The following is a 14,144-nucleotide window of genomic DNA, read 5'->3' on the forward strand; positions in this document are numbered from 1 at the left end:
GGGTTTTCAGCTCTAAACAGGGACAGAACTGTTGAAATTTTCCCTGTTGTATTTTTCCCCATCTTACAAGGGTAACATAATGATGTAATATGACTGGACCTGTTACAAGAATTGGACCAGTCTTTTCCCCAAGTCAGAAAAAACTCGGATGTAAAAGGCAGATTGAGTTTGTCATTTTCAGGGTAAATAAAGAATCAACAGGATAGATTGCATGTGCAACAGTGTAGTACACAGCCTATTATCTGTTTCCTTAATGTATATGGACTAAATAAAAATGTCAGTTAAACATATACAAACTAACAAATATGTTATTAAGTGCAAGTTGCTTCTGAATCTTGTTTTTAAAATGAATTAATACCTTAGTTTTTATTGATACAGTGACATAGTATTTTGTCACATGATCCCATCATGTGATAGGTTCATTTCATTACTGAAATTCAAATGGCTGCCTCTGCAACATATCAAAGGTTATTTCATGGAAAAGATCAGGGAAGCTCCAATTGCTGTTAAAAAGCATTTGTCTTCAAAAGGGTGTATCTGTATTTGACTGTAACTATTATATAGGAGGGGGCGATGGATTATTTGACTGTATAACTCCAGTTATTTGTGTGGATAGATAAAGGTTTTTTCCTTCTGACATGTTCCTAAACATTTTTTGTAAAATTGTTATTAATAAAGTTATTTTTGTTACCAGAATTATTACATTTAAAAAATGAGCTATTTTGCTTATTTACAGTACTAAAATAGATACATTAGTTTTAAGTCATTTTTTAGATGCATGTAGAAAAAAGATTTACTCATTGTCAGATGGAATTGTTATTTATTTTAAATATTTTTCTATTTTTATTTTATATATAAAAAAATCCATCTAATACAAATTCTTAATTGTTATTATTATACAAAGTCATATCTGGTTTAGTAAGTGTGGTAATAAAATACAAAAAAAATACATTTAGCAAGTTGGCATTGAGTCATCTGAACATTACTTCAGGGTGTAATGACCTTAAAATAATTTCTGCAGTTGGAATTTGAAATTATTAAATATTGAGTTTGTTTATTTTAATGATCATGCAAGTCTTGTAAATTATTTTGGGTCTGATGCAGACCTGCCAAATCTTATGATTTTGCTGTAAGTCTTATGAAAATTACCCTTAAAATACAGACTTACAGCATACAAGCAAAAAGTACGAAAAAATAATAGTTGCCGAAAAATCCAGATAATCGGTTCATCTGTGTTTGATATGGATCCGGGTTTCATATTAGGATTAGCGAAACAAATCAGGGAACCAGGCTAATTGTACAGCAGCACTCCAGACGCTTTTAACTGCCACTCTTTGTTCATGCAATGCATCTGCATGATCAAACTGTTGATTATAAAAAAAATTAAATGGTGTCCAGAAAGTAATGCATGTTTAAGGCAAAAGGGGAAAAAAGCTTCTAAAAAAAAGTGTTAAAAATTAACACAGAATAATAAAAAGGAGTATTCAGATTCTTGTGAATAAAAGCTGGAAAGGACACAATTACGTTTATTGGACATGATGTGCCAGCTTGAGTATGTCTTGTGGTGGGAGATATGATTGCCGTCGTCATGTGAAATTGAAAAAGAATTTCAAAGAATTATGTCAAGTTGATAAATAGCAACAAGGCATTGAGTTGCATAGAGTTCAGAACTAAAGTTTTTGCAACTGTACTAGTGGTAAATAAAGTCTACGCTTTCTTTACAAACTTTTCAGTTGAACATTATGAATATTGTCGCTGCATCGAACTGTTAATTACCTTTTCCAGGTTTACAATAGTAGTTATTGATATTTTGTTACACCTTACTGACAACTGGTCAATCTTACAGAAAAAATCAACTGCCTTACTGAGACGGACTCGTCAGGGTTGGCAGGTCTGCAGATATGGTTTTTTTGGGTGGATGTGAAGTATGCTCAACATGCATACATTCAATTATTGCTTTGAATGTAAGGTCAACGTTGATTTACTGAAATAAGGAAAAAAGTTTATTTTCAATGCCTTTTCATCGAAAATTTGCCAAAATTTGATCAGTTATGATGGAATGTTGCATGCGTATGATTGTCATTAAATTTTGTAACAAAAGAAGAGCTTGTGATTTACTCCATGCCACAGTAGTGCCTAAAATCAGGTAGAACCAAATGATAGCGTCCAAAGCCAGTTTCTTGAATAGATGGCATTAAGATCAGTTAACAGAGAACACCCCAAACAGACAAATTAAATGTTCCATCACCAGTCTGTGATGCCTGTTTTCCTATTGTTGCATAACATACAAATGTGTGATGTGGCTGTAAGAATAATTGTTGTATAACAATCCATATAGCTAATGAACTTAGCAGTCCCAGATAAACATTATTTGGAAACCACATGCTTTTGTTTCAAGTCAGTAAAATCTTCTTTCATGAATTTTCTGATTCCTCTGATCAGATTTTGTTGGCAAACCAAGTCCAAAGGTGGCAGTGTTACGCGAAGAAGGAAGTAACAGTGACCGAGAGATGGCAGCAGCTCTATATATGGCAGGTTTTGAGGTTTGGGATGTACACATGCAGGATCTGTGTTCCAGGAAGATCACTTTGGATCAGTTTCAGGGCCTTGTCTTCGTAGGAGGATTTAGCTATGCTGATGTGCTCGGGTCTGCCAAGGGTATGTCAGGACAAACTAATTTTGGATTAATTTTAAGATTTTTTATTATCTGTCAGAAATGCAGAAGGGACATTGTGGTTTCCTTTTCACTATTGATTAGTACTTGTATCCTTCTGTATGTGCATAATAATAATAATAGTGTGTGTGATCTGGACTTTGTACATAGCTTTAACAATTTTCCAGTCATATCAGTAATAATAATGTAAGTAATAATAATAATGTGAACTTGGTACAGCACCTAATCTTTAGAAGCTCTAAGTGCTTTACAATATTAGATAACACATAAAAACATATACAATGATAAGAGTAAAAAATGAAACACCATAAGAATACAAAACAAAAACATGCTCCCAGTAATTACGGAATAAACATTATTAAGTTTTTAAGTCTGTTTTTGTAGTCTAAATAGGTGAATTTTAAGAGCACTCTTGAAGGAGTTCACAGAGTCCATGTGTCTAAGATCTGTGGGAAATTCATTTCGCTTTGATGGGCCTTGGTAAGTTAAAGAACATTTTCTGTATGACTTCATTTTAACAGTGGGATCAAAGAGAATGCAATTGTTAGAAGAGGCGCATAAGTTTCTAGATGGAATGTACACGCAGGCAAGGTCAGATAGGTATATTGGACTGGAGCTAGTCAATCAAATGTAGCATAGTGAATTGGTAGCTAGTGAAGATTACAGAATAAGAGAGGGAGGTGTGCTCAGTTCTTCATATTCTGTTTCAGTGGCATCATCTGAAAGAAAATCGTAAATGAAGCTGATGTTTTTCAGCTCTATAATGAGCATACTGTTGAGAGTGATGTCTAGGTTTTGTACTGTGTAAATTTAATGTTGGCATTGCTGATACTTATTGTTTGAGGTAAAGGATGTGAATGAGAAAGTCTTTGCATGGTGATCAGGATGGCTTCAGTTTTTTGATCATTCACCTGCAGCTTGTTTATGTCATCCACGACTTCACATCAGAAATGCACCTTTCTGCTTTGGATGGTAGCCTCAACTTCAGCTGAGTAACTAAACGTACAATTGGGAAGACACTGGATGTCGATCTATGACACTTGATAATGACTGAGTGTATAGAATGAAGTGATTGGGGCTGAAAAGAGAATGGATGGGGCCAAAAACAGACTTGTGGAACACCAAAGCATAGATCAACTGGGCTGGAATGTTTTCCATTAAATGAAACAATTTGTGTCCTGTTGACTAAATAGGACTTGACCCAAAGTAAGGCTGTATACTCCATACCAAATACATGCTGGAGATGGGTAAGTATTATATCAAGGTCTATTGTGTCAAATGCCACAGACAAGTCAAGGAGGGTGAGAACTGTAATCTTTCACTATCCAAAGCAGAGAGGTCATTAACTGCTCTCAGAGGGCAATTTCAGTTCTGTGGTGAGGGCGATATACAGACTGTACATTACAAAAAAGACTTTTAATTCAGATGAGATATAAGTTGAGATTTTTTAAATGAATGAGAGGTTAGAAGCAGGTTGGTAGTTCTTTAAATCAAGTGTCAGTTTTTTCAACAGAGGCTTAACATTGGCAGTTTTGAAAAATGATGGGAATTCCCGGGATGAGAGAGAAATATTGATAACATCAGTTAGTGAAGGCAGTATTGAATCTGTGCACTCAAGTATCAGTGATGTTGGGATCGGATAAAGTTCACATGACCTTGTGGTACTTTACGTCACAGTTGTATGTACCAAATCCATAGAGACAGGTTTAAATTTTGCATTTTAGGTCACTGCAGCATGGCATTCATGTTACATAAACAAATTCAAGTTGATTCTTGACTTGTACTTGAAAATAGCAAACATCTTGATTCATGTTTCCTCTCTTGTAATGTACCTCTGAGATGATGACACTATATCCTGCCTCAAGTTAAATCATTGTATATAATCTTGCTTTAAGACGTGTCCAACTACAAACTGTACAGACCTCGATCTGCCATCATACAATATAGCAACATATCTGGGTCTATGCAATTTGTTAGGACTAATCAGTAAAACAAACAACATAGACCCTGATATGCTGGTATCTTATGTGGTGGCAGATTGGGTCTGTGTTGTTTGCAGCTGGACTTAAAATAAGCCAGTACATGTCAATTAATTAGGGTCCATATTTTAAGACCACCATTGATTTGAATTACAGAAGGGGTGGCTTTATCAGAGGGAGACTACTGTTATTTTTATGAATGGTGGTACTGGAGTTTTTGGAAACCGAAAAGCTGAGAAACAACCAACAAATAACACCTTTAGCTTTGCATTATGCCAGCTTTGAACTAAATAACTTACAATTACTAATAAGTTAAAGGTGTGTTTTCCTCTGTAACTCCTATTAATTAAAATGACAAGTGCTTTTTTAGCCTTTATCCTTTGTGCTTGTGAATTTAAAGTCTTTTAATTTTCTACAGAATTTATTCAGCTCTCCATTTCAGAGATCTGATAAAATTAATAGTGAGCGTGTTATTTAATCTCAATATCTAGAAATCGAAGTTTGTGATTGCTTCTGACTTGACTGTCAAAGAAGTCAGGAACTGTAGATTCCAATTGTAAATGTAGGAAACCATATTGGATAAAATACATGTAGAACTGTGGTATCCTCTTTACAAGGGGTGTTTATTTCAAAGTGCCTTATTAGAAAATAACCACAACAATATGATTAATGTGTCTCTTTTAAAAGTCATGGAATGAAGTTGAAAATGCATACATAACTGAATTATTAGTGAACTGTATATAAATTTTGTTAAAGTATCAAGTGTTGACTAAATTGTATACATGTTGCAGATCTGCCATCATTATAGAAGAAACAAATTGTTAAGTAACTTTACTGCAAAATATCTGCTTCCTGATTGGCTGGATCACTTTTTTAATTTCCTGATAAATGTATTTTTTTCTCTGTTGCTGGGGATGAATCCAGATCCTGGCAGCTTGATCATGCATCAGTTACTGTTATTGATTTGAAGGGATTCATCCTCTCAAGCCTGTGGTATGCTGTCTACTCTCTGTTACTAAAACTAAGTTGTTTTTCTAATAATAGGTACTTTTCTGGACTTGGCTGTGTTTGCCTCTTGACCGTGCAAAGTGAATCTAGCTATTAAAGGGACATAATTAAAATTGTACTCGTATGAGAAGATAAATAGACTTGGTAATTACATCATATAGTTATTTCACTAAAACAGAATCATTTCAAAAGAAAATGTTCATATAAGGTAATTGCACATACAGTAATTTATGAAAATGTTTTGTGAATTTTTAATCACTTTGGTGTTACAGAAATAAAGGTTAAAAATATTTCAAATTCAGATTTAACTTTAAAAGTGATATTGGTATTTTCTTGTGATCTTAAAGAGAAACATGATTATCAATATCTCACAAGTTCATCCCTTTGATCCTGTTTAATTATTATTTTAACCCTCCAAGTCATAAATATTCTCAAGACCTTTTTAAACCCACCCACCCCAAGAGTGTCAATGTTCCATGAGTACTAGATTTCATCAAGTATTTGTATTCCATGTGTATCAGTTTTTCATAGGTATCAGTTTTTATGATTTGGACAAAAATCACATTTTCATATATACTTCATTTAAACAGGATGACCCAGGTTTGATGTTATTAGAATTTGTGTTTTGTAGCAATAACAAAATTCTTGATAGTGGTATCCTGCAAGAAAAATTGTAAATTCATTGTGCCATTGGTGATTTACTACAAATGTTATTATTCTGCTTTCGAGATATCATTAGACCCTTAGGTTTCCTTGTCTTTTCTTTCTAGGTTGGGCTGCAACATCTCTGTTTAACTGTTATGTCAATACACAGCTCAGGGCCTTTAAAGAACGTAAAGACACCTTCAGTCTTGGGGTCTGCAATGGCTGTCAACTGATGGGGCTGCTGGGATGGGTGGCCCATGATTCAGGTAATTCCCCATATCAGTACAAAGGTTCACCCATGTTTTTTTCTTTTTTTAATACTCGAGTAAGGGCAGACACGACACACAGACATGTTCTGTCAAGGTGTGTATAGTAGCTGTCACAGCTCATTGAGCCTATGCTTTTGGTATATCAGACTCTTTTTCACATCAGTGACACAAAAACAGCACTTTTGTAAATATGAAGGAAAAATTGTAAATGTTTTATTGTGTCGACCATACTGAGCATGCAGTTTGGTCTCTGTTACTGGAGACAAAAACTAGAACTAAACTCTTTACGTTTCTGCACTATGCATGCCTAAAATAACTCTAGGTCACGAAATAGTGAATGTAATGTGTAACGGTTCAGATTTTGACGTTTGCATGTTTGCAAAATACAAGTTAATGTTACAGAATTAAAGTTAAGATTTTAAGACCTTCAGAGATTACAAATCCTTGCTTCTTCTTGAGAATGCTTTAATTGCTGCTGTACTGCCAGCCCTTAAAAGTTTACCATACATTTTACTGAAATGACCATTAAATTACGAAACTAAGGAATAATAGGAAAACAATATAAAATAAGATTGGTCAGATCTGGGTATGGACTTGTCTGAGTTTGGTCCGGATTTGGGTTTTTATATTACATTCAGTGGAGTTGGTCAGTGAACCACATCAACTTTACAGGAGTTGTTAGTACAGAATGCCTGCATGATCAAGCATCTGCTTTTACATTGTAACATCATCTCATAATGTCAACAGACTGCTCCAGTGGCCTAGTAGTTAGAGCATCTGCCTTGGATGTAGGAGGTTGTGGGTTCGATCCCTGGCCAAGTCAACCAAAGACCTTTAAAAATGGTACTAACAGCTGCCTCGCTTGGCACTCAGCATTAAGAGGTTAGTGCTAGGACTGGTTGGCCTCGTGTCAGGATAATGCGTCTGGGTAGGGCATCATGCTATATATCAGCGGCATTATGCCGCAGTGCTAAACATCACTATAAACTGCCACACTGCAGACATCATAGCGATATGACTGAAAAATTGTTAACGGTACGTTAAAAATCCAAATCACGCACTCGTAATGTCAACCAACGAAAACACATTGAAGGCAGAAGAGACAATCATTTTATTAACAAATCCAAACAATTGGCATAGAAGTACATATTTCATTTCATTTCTGGACACTAAATATGTTGATCTGCATCAAAAATATATTATCAAATTCAGCAGACCTCTTTGGGTTAAAAAGAAAATTATTCAGGCATGTTATCTGCAGGTCACCATAATACCTAGCAAGATATGAATGATTTCCCGTATCTTCTTGATATTTTAAAAATCTTTTCTCTAACAAAGCTGATTTTGAAAGTCTATAACATGAAATGTCTTACCTGAAACAATTTTGATTCATAGCAGTTTCCGAGTTAGTGAAATTACCCATAGATATTTGATTCTGTAAGTTGATTTATTTTCTCAGTCTGGTGAGAAATGTATGTAAGATAACACTCAGCATCTAAGTTCACAGTAATAATTGACTTAATTTAATTTTCAGAAAAATATCAGTTTGTAAATTTAAATTTTGCTCCAATAATTAGAATTTTGATAATTTTACACACGCGCACACACACACACACACACACACACACACACACACACACACACACACCAGTATATATCAGTGTGGAAATATGTTATTAACAAAGGCATTCTCAGTCATAAAACAGCAGCTAAGTCTCCAGAATGCTAATTGCTAGAACTATGCAATGCAAGATGTCAGCCATGTATACTGTTTATTGTCTAACCTGTATAAGCCTGGAGAGACATAATTGTTTTTGCAAGTTGGATATAGGAGGGAATAAATGCACAGACCCAGTTGAGACAGGAGAGAATAATCAATGCAGATGAGACACCAGATACTGCAGAACACTTGTGACAAGCATGAGAGCAAAATTTATTCGCAGTCAAAACCTTGCATTCTTGAAATTTAAAACTTGCAACATCTGATACATGGCTGGTTGAATTTACTGCACTTTTAGCAAAATGGCTGCAAGGAAATATGAGCCAAGATTATCTCTCAAGGACACACTGGGTCAGCTGACCAGTGTCAGCCTGGCTGGTATTGACTCCATGACCATGAGTCAGATGCTCATATGGTATGGTCATAACTGTTTTAGGAACCACCTTCATATAAAGACCACCTGTACATAAAAACATTTTCCATACAAACCATTGAAATGTTGCCCATATATAAAGACAACCTGTATATAAAAACACCACCTACCTGAAAAGACCAATTTTAGATGGTACTCCAAGAGACATTTATATACAGCCTTGAATGTTTTGTACATTGTAAATAGACTACACTTACCTTATTTAAGATGCTGAAGAAGAAAGCCAGGGTGTGTTGCTGGACCACAATGACTCTGAGAGATTTGAATGTCGCTTTGTCACTGTCAGGGTCAACAAAAGTCCAGCCATAATGTTCCAGGGAATGGAGGATACAGTATTTGGAATGTGGAGTGCCCATGGAGAAGGTATAGAAAACGGAGTGGTCTTTATTTTAGTTACAGTGAATTATTTCATTTTGTGTGTATCTTTTTTAGTCATTTTGCCAAACAATGAGAGTGACTTTTAAGTCTTAATTCATGGTTTCAAACAGCTATGAAATCCACCAAAACTGTTACACCAGCATGAAAAAGAGTACATCTACAGTATTTGAATTTTGAGGAAAATTAATGGTCATTGATTCTTTTTCATGAAGACACTTGATTCCATTGTCAAGAGTTTGACAAGTTTAAAATAAAAATTGCCATATTCTATGCAGTATCCACTGCCAAACACTATTATTTATGTTATTATTTATGTCATTTGCAAGAGGTTAAATCTTGTAATAATAAGCACACACCAACAAAATCATGTCTATTAAATGTATGTTGATGCTAGTAGAGTTATCTCCCTTTAACTGCATCGGGAGTTGACCACTGATAAGATTCAGGCTCTCTCCCAATAGATGAAACACTGAGACTGTTTTAACCAAGAATTGTTAAGTGTTAGTGGAGACACTAAACACTGATGGTGAGAAGTTCCATGAAAGTTGTGACCTTCTAGGCAGGTTTAAGCAATCAGTTCCATCCCACAAAACATCTTGACATTTAGATGGGCATGGTCAGTATTGGATATTTTTGGCAACATTTGACCAAAAAGAAATGTGTTTAGTAAGTCATATGAGTGATTTTTGTTGAAGTGTGAGGAAAAGCCTTGTAACCATAATGTTGGTTAAATAAAAAGATAGATAACAATAAGCATTTAAGCCCAAACTCCTAATCCATATTTTTAGTTTATTTTGATAATGAATATTACACTGAAGATATTTTTTTTCAATTCTGATGTCACTGAATTGAAGATTTACTGTATTCTTTTATTATTCTATCCATTTTGAAAGTAGTTGATAATAACAGCTTTCAAATAGGCGTCTGCTTCATGCAGAACAGAATTCTCATCAAGGAACTTGAATTCTTTTGTTCCATGCATTGGACAAAGGTTGAAAATAACCACAGTGTAAACTTTTTAAGTCCACATAAGATAAATAAATAGCACTTTTCTCAGCTGTCAGATTTAGCCATAGCAAGATAAGTTGTGTCTGTATAATGAAGAAGGCCAATTTACAACTTATCTCACAATAGTTCAGGATTAAATTTAGAGAGTGGGAGGTTGAGACAGGGGGTCTCCACTTAGGATAGCGTTATATAAAATAGCTGGTTGCAGTTACATGAACGTTACGTGTATTTGTTGAAGAAAAAAAGAATTTTCAGGAAATTGCCTGTTAAATTATTGTTTCTATTTTGGAATTATGCTTGTACTTAAAATATAGTTTTCTTGAAATAACTGAAGTTTAATATATGTATTTCAAAAGAAACTTCAGCTGAGAACATTTTTAGAGTGACTACTGTAGTATCACCAGTTTTCGTGGTTTTCTTTGTTGCCCTTTTTTTTTTCTTAGTGTTTCATTCCTAAAGATTAACACAGCTACTAGTATTTGACAACTCAAGGTCAATACTGTAATCTGGTAATTAAATATTAGCTTTTACATGTGTTTGTTTTATTTTTTATTTTGACCTTTTGAAACAAGAATTATAAATCGTTTATATTGTTTCAATGCACTTGTTCGATAAGGTATCCAATAGCTGTAATTTTATACTCACTGCCTTGAATCGATATGTGAGGTAAGTAAGGATAGAGAGAAAATAGAGAAAAAGCATAAGGTATTCAAACAATAGTAATACAGAAAATGAAAGAAAAAATAATACAAAATAACAGTATATGAAAATTAAATTTAATGTTTATTCAGATTAATCTTTCATTTGAGTACAACTGTTGATGGCACATTTGAATCCTTCTGAAAGTACATTTCATTTCACCTGTGCATTTTTAATCCAAATAAACAACAATCCTGTAAAATACTATAACTATTTCTTGAAACACTATTATTAATGAAACCCTATGTATATACATTAATTACAGCATAGTATTAAAGCTCACACTTCACAGATTTTTGGACAAAGCCACTGTATCCATATCGTGTAATTCAAGTTTCATGGGACTAACAGATGCTACTCAGATAAATAATCCCCAAATTGCTGAATTAAACAAGTCCAGCTTTCTCAAAATCCTGATACTTAAGTCAGATCTTTCACTCATTGTCATGTGAGCTGCAGTTATCCATTCAGCATAAATTGTCTTGATTAGGGTAACATGGTTATATTCCAACCAGTAGGGTAATTCCGACCATGGATGTACGTCATGCTGTTTGCAACAAAGATATATAAATTACTTGCTGTGTTCTTTGTTTTTATTTGTGCACATGCATATGCAAATTAGTAAAGATGTTTCCAGGCGACGAGGGCATCATGTGACAAAATGACGTAATTACCTCAGTATTCTCTCTTCCATGCAAGTTCAGAAGTAGCATTCATAAATTTTGTTAATCAAGGCCCATGTCAGGCATCAATCATCCAAGATTTGTGTAGCTTTCAATAACATTACAGTTATGTTATCATAGCTTTAAAATAATGCTTTGTCTCGCAAAAAAAAAGTAAAAATGCCAACAGTTTTTTGACAAATAACAATAATATGCAATGTTTTGGGTAGTGGTCGGATATACCTCATGATATTTTTCATAAGAGGGCAATTCCGGCCAAGAATACAAGCTTTAAGAAAATGTAGAATTGTGATTAGTTTGTACTGAATTCTGAAGAAAAAAGACCTGGAATAAATATGTAATTAAAAACAAATAAATAAAAAAATTAAAGGTATAAATCTAAATACAAATACAAAGTTAGTTCTCTCCACAATTATCTCAATAACAACATCCACAATTATCTAAATAGCAATATTGCTTTCTATCTGCTATCTCTCTATCAGAAAAAAAATAAAAACATTTGAAAGCTTTTAAATATGTCCGGATAAACAAAATCTTTGTATTTTACAGATGAAACTTGTATATAGATGGTCCATATATGATGGTTGAATTTACACATATCTGAGGTCGGAAAAAGCCATAACACTCTCGGATTTACCCCTGCATATATAGTCGTAATAAAATAATTTTTCAGTAAGAAGAACTCAAATTATATGCTTTTTGAATAGTGAAACTTGTTGCAAGAAGCCCGATTGACTGCTTCCCATATCGTTTTTAGGCACACAGCAGTTGGCTTCAATAATGAAGTTGTCAATCTCATGTCAACGACCTCAGTGGTCGTAATATGTCCAGATTACCCTAATGAGGTTGCAAGGTTTACTAATATTGTGCACTGATCGTCACCAGTAACATCTTTTCCATAATGGCGTCCATGACCTGTTTAGTATACCACTGTGGAAGTGTGACTTTAATTCTTTTTTTTTAATAACCGATTTGCCAAGTGTTGTTGGTTGCGTCAGCTTCCTTTGATGTTGAGCACTTAAGTGAAAACGTGGCAGAAATGATTAATCTTGACAGGTGTTTTATTTGTGCTGATAGAAATGGAAGTATTGTTTTAGTGTTGTTGGCTGTGTCAGCTTCAACTGATTTTATTCACTTGGTCGAAAACATGGTATAAGTATTGAACTTGCCAGGTCCTTGATTTGTGCTCATACAGGTGGTAGTATTGCTTTAAATATTAAAGTGACCAGCATTTGCATTGGCATAGTTTTATTCTTTTGTAATATTTATTTTGGGTATTGTAGAAGTTAAATATGTAAACTTTTTTTAAACCAAACCACTAAAATTGAGCCCAACAAAAATAAATGATACTACAGTATTTGAGGAATAAGGAGTCGGCATCCTACCTCAGTTCAAATTTATGGGCAAGTTGTTGTTTATGTTTATCTGCTTCATTTATCTTTCTGAGTAGGTGGTTTTTTGCTAGGAATATGTATGTTGTTACCTAAGACTTCATCACATCTTGGATGGGGTTTTAGGGTCTTAAAATATATACACTGAGATTTAATTTTAGGTTCAAGTTGAAGGTTAAGTTCTTGTTTATACCTGTATGATTTTCCTTTCATCATATTACTGAGTTATGATGTGTAGTCTTTCAGGGCTGTTATTTATTAATAATGACGACAGGGAATATTTACAACTTGGCTGAGGGGGGTTATGGGGTTATATAGAATTAAAAAACATGGACATTATTCAGGTTTTTACTTAGCTTTCTTTGCTTTAGGTTTCTATTTAGCTGTTCATTTTTGTTTTTGAAACCTTTTATCTCGTGGTCATGGAACTGTTTGGTGAAGTATCACGCTGCTGTATAACATTTTTTCCCTTGACCAGCTTTTAATGCTTTGATGATCTTTGACAATATCTTTGCAATATCAGAATAATCACTAGAAAAAGGAGAGTCAAGCAGAAAGTCAACACCAGATGATAAAGATATGGCCGTAAAAGTGCATGTTAAGAAATTGTCACTTTTGTTGCTGAATAAAGATTGTGAACACTCAAGTAAAAGGCCACAAACATGCATCCATGTCAGTCTAAGAATACTGGCAACTTGTTAAGTTAATATTTAACAAGATCTCAAAAGTCATGCATAAGAAGTCAGTTAATCTTATGTCACTTAAATGAGTCATCCATTTCATTATCTAGAATCAGTTATCAAACCATACATGTGCAGACGTCCAGAGGCAGTTCAGTGCAGAATAAATGTTAGTAACATAACTAAAGTTGTATGTACTTAAATGAAGCATTAATGCATAAAATTAACCAGAAACATATTTTTTAGAATGTCTTGTGCATATTCTAGACAGCAATTTAAAGCTGAAAACAAGTTATGAATTTACAAATTTTGTTACAGGACTCGAAACATTGTGATCCTGTTTATGAAAATAACTGAAATTTTTATGATTGTCCCAAAGTTTTGGCAGGCTTTAAGAACATTGTCCGGACCCAAGTCTGAACCAACTGAAACAATGCTTCCAGGAATCTTGAGCAAAACATTTTCAACCAATCTGTTTACTGGGTCATTATGGCCTGTATTTACACATGGCAAACGTCTCGAAGATGTTGCTTGTTTGAAAATTAGCAGACAAATTTTGCCTCTATAGTAACTGAAC

General features: G+C 34.1%; 1 protein-coding gene across 1 annotated transcript in view; it reads left to right on the plus strand.

The window, feature by feature from the left end:
• Positions 1-14,144, plus strand: part of LOC149798447 (phosphoribosylformylglycinamidine synthase-like) — a 104,187-nt gene that overhangs the window by 81,398 nt on the left and 8,645 nt on the right. The window contains exons 22-24 of the mRNA XM_089963637.1: positions 2,443-2,658; positions 6,432-6,572; positions 8,936-9,091. Coding sequence (XP_089819763.1) covers positions 2,443-2,658; positions 6,432-6,572; positions 8,936-9,091 — 513 coding nt within the window. The remainder of the gene's footprint in view (positions 1-2,442; positions 2,659-6,431; positions 6,573-8,935; positions 9,092-14,144) is intronic.

Source organism: Sinohyriopsis cumingii, chromosome 6 (assembly GCF_028554795.1).
Source record: "Sinohyriopsis cumingii isolate HCF-2022 chromosome 6, ASM2855479v2, whole genome shotgun sequence".
Classification (NCBI taxonomy): domain Eukaryota; kingdom Metazoa; phylum Mollusca; class Bivalvia; order Unionida; family Unionidae; genus Sinohyriopsis; species Sinohyriopsis cumingii.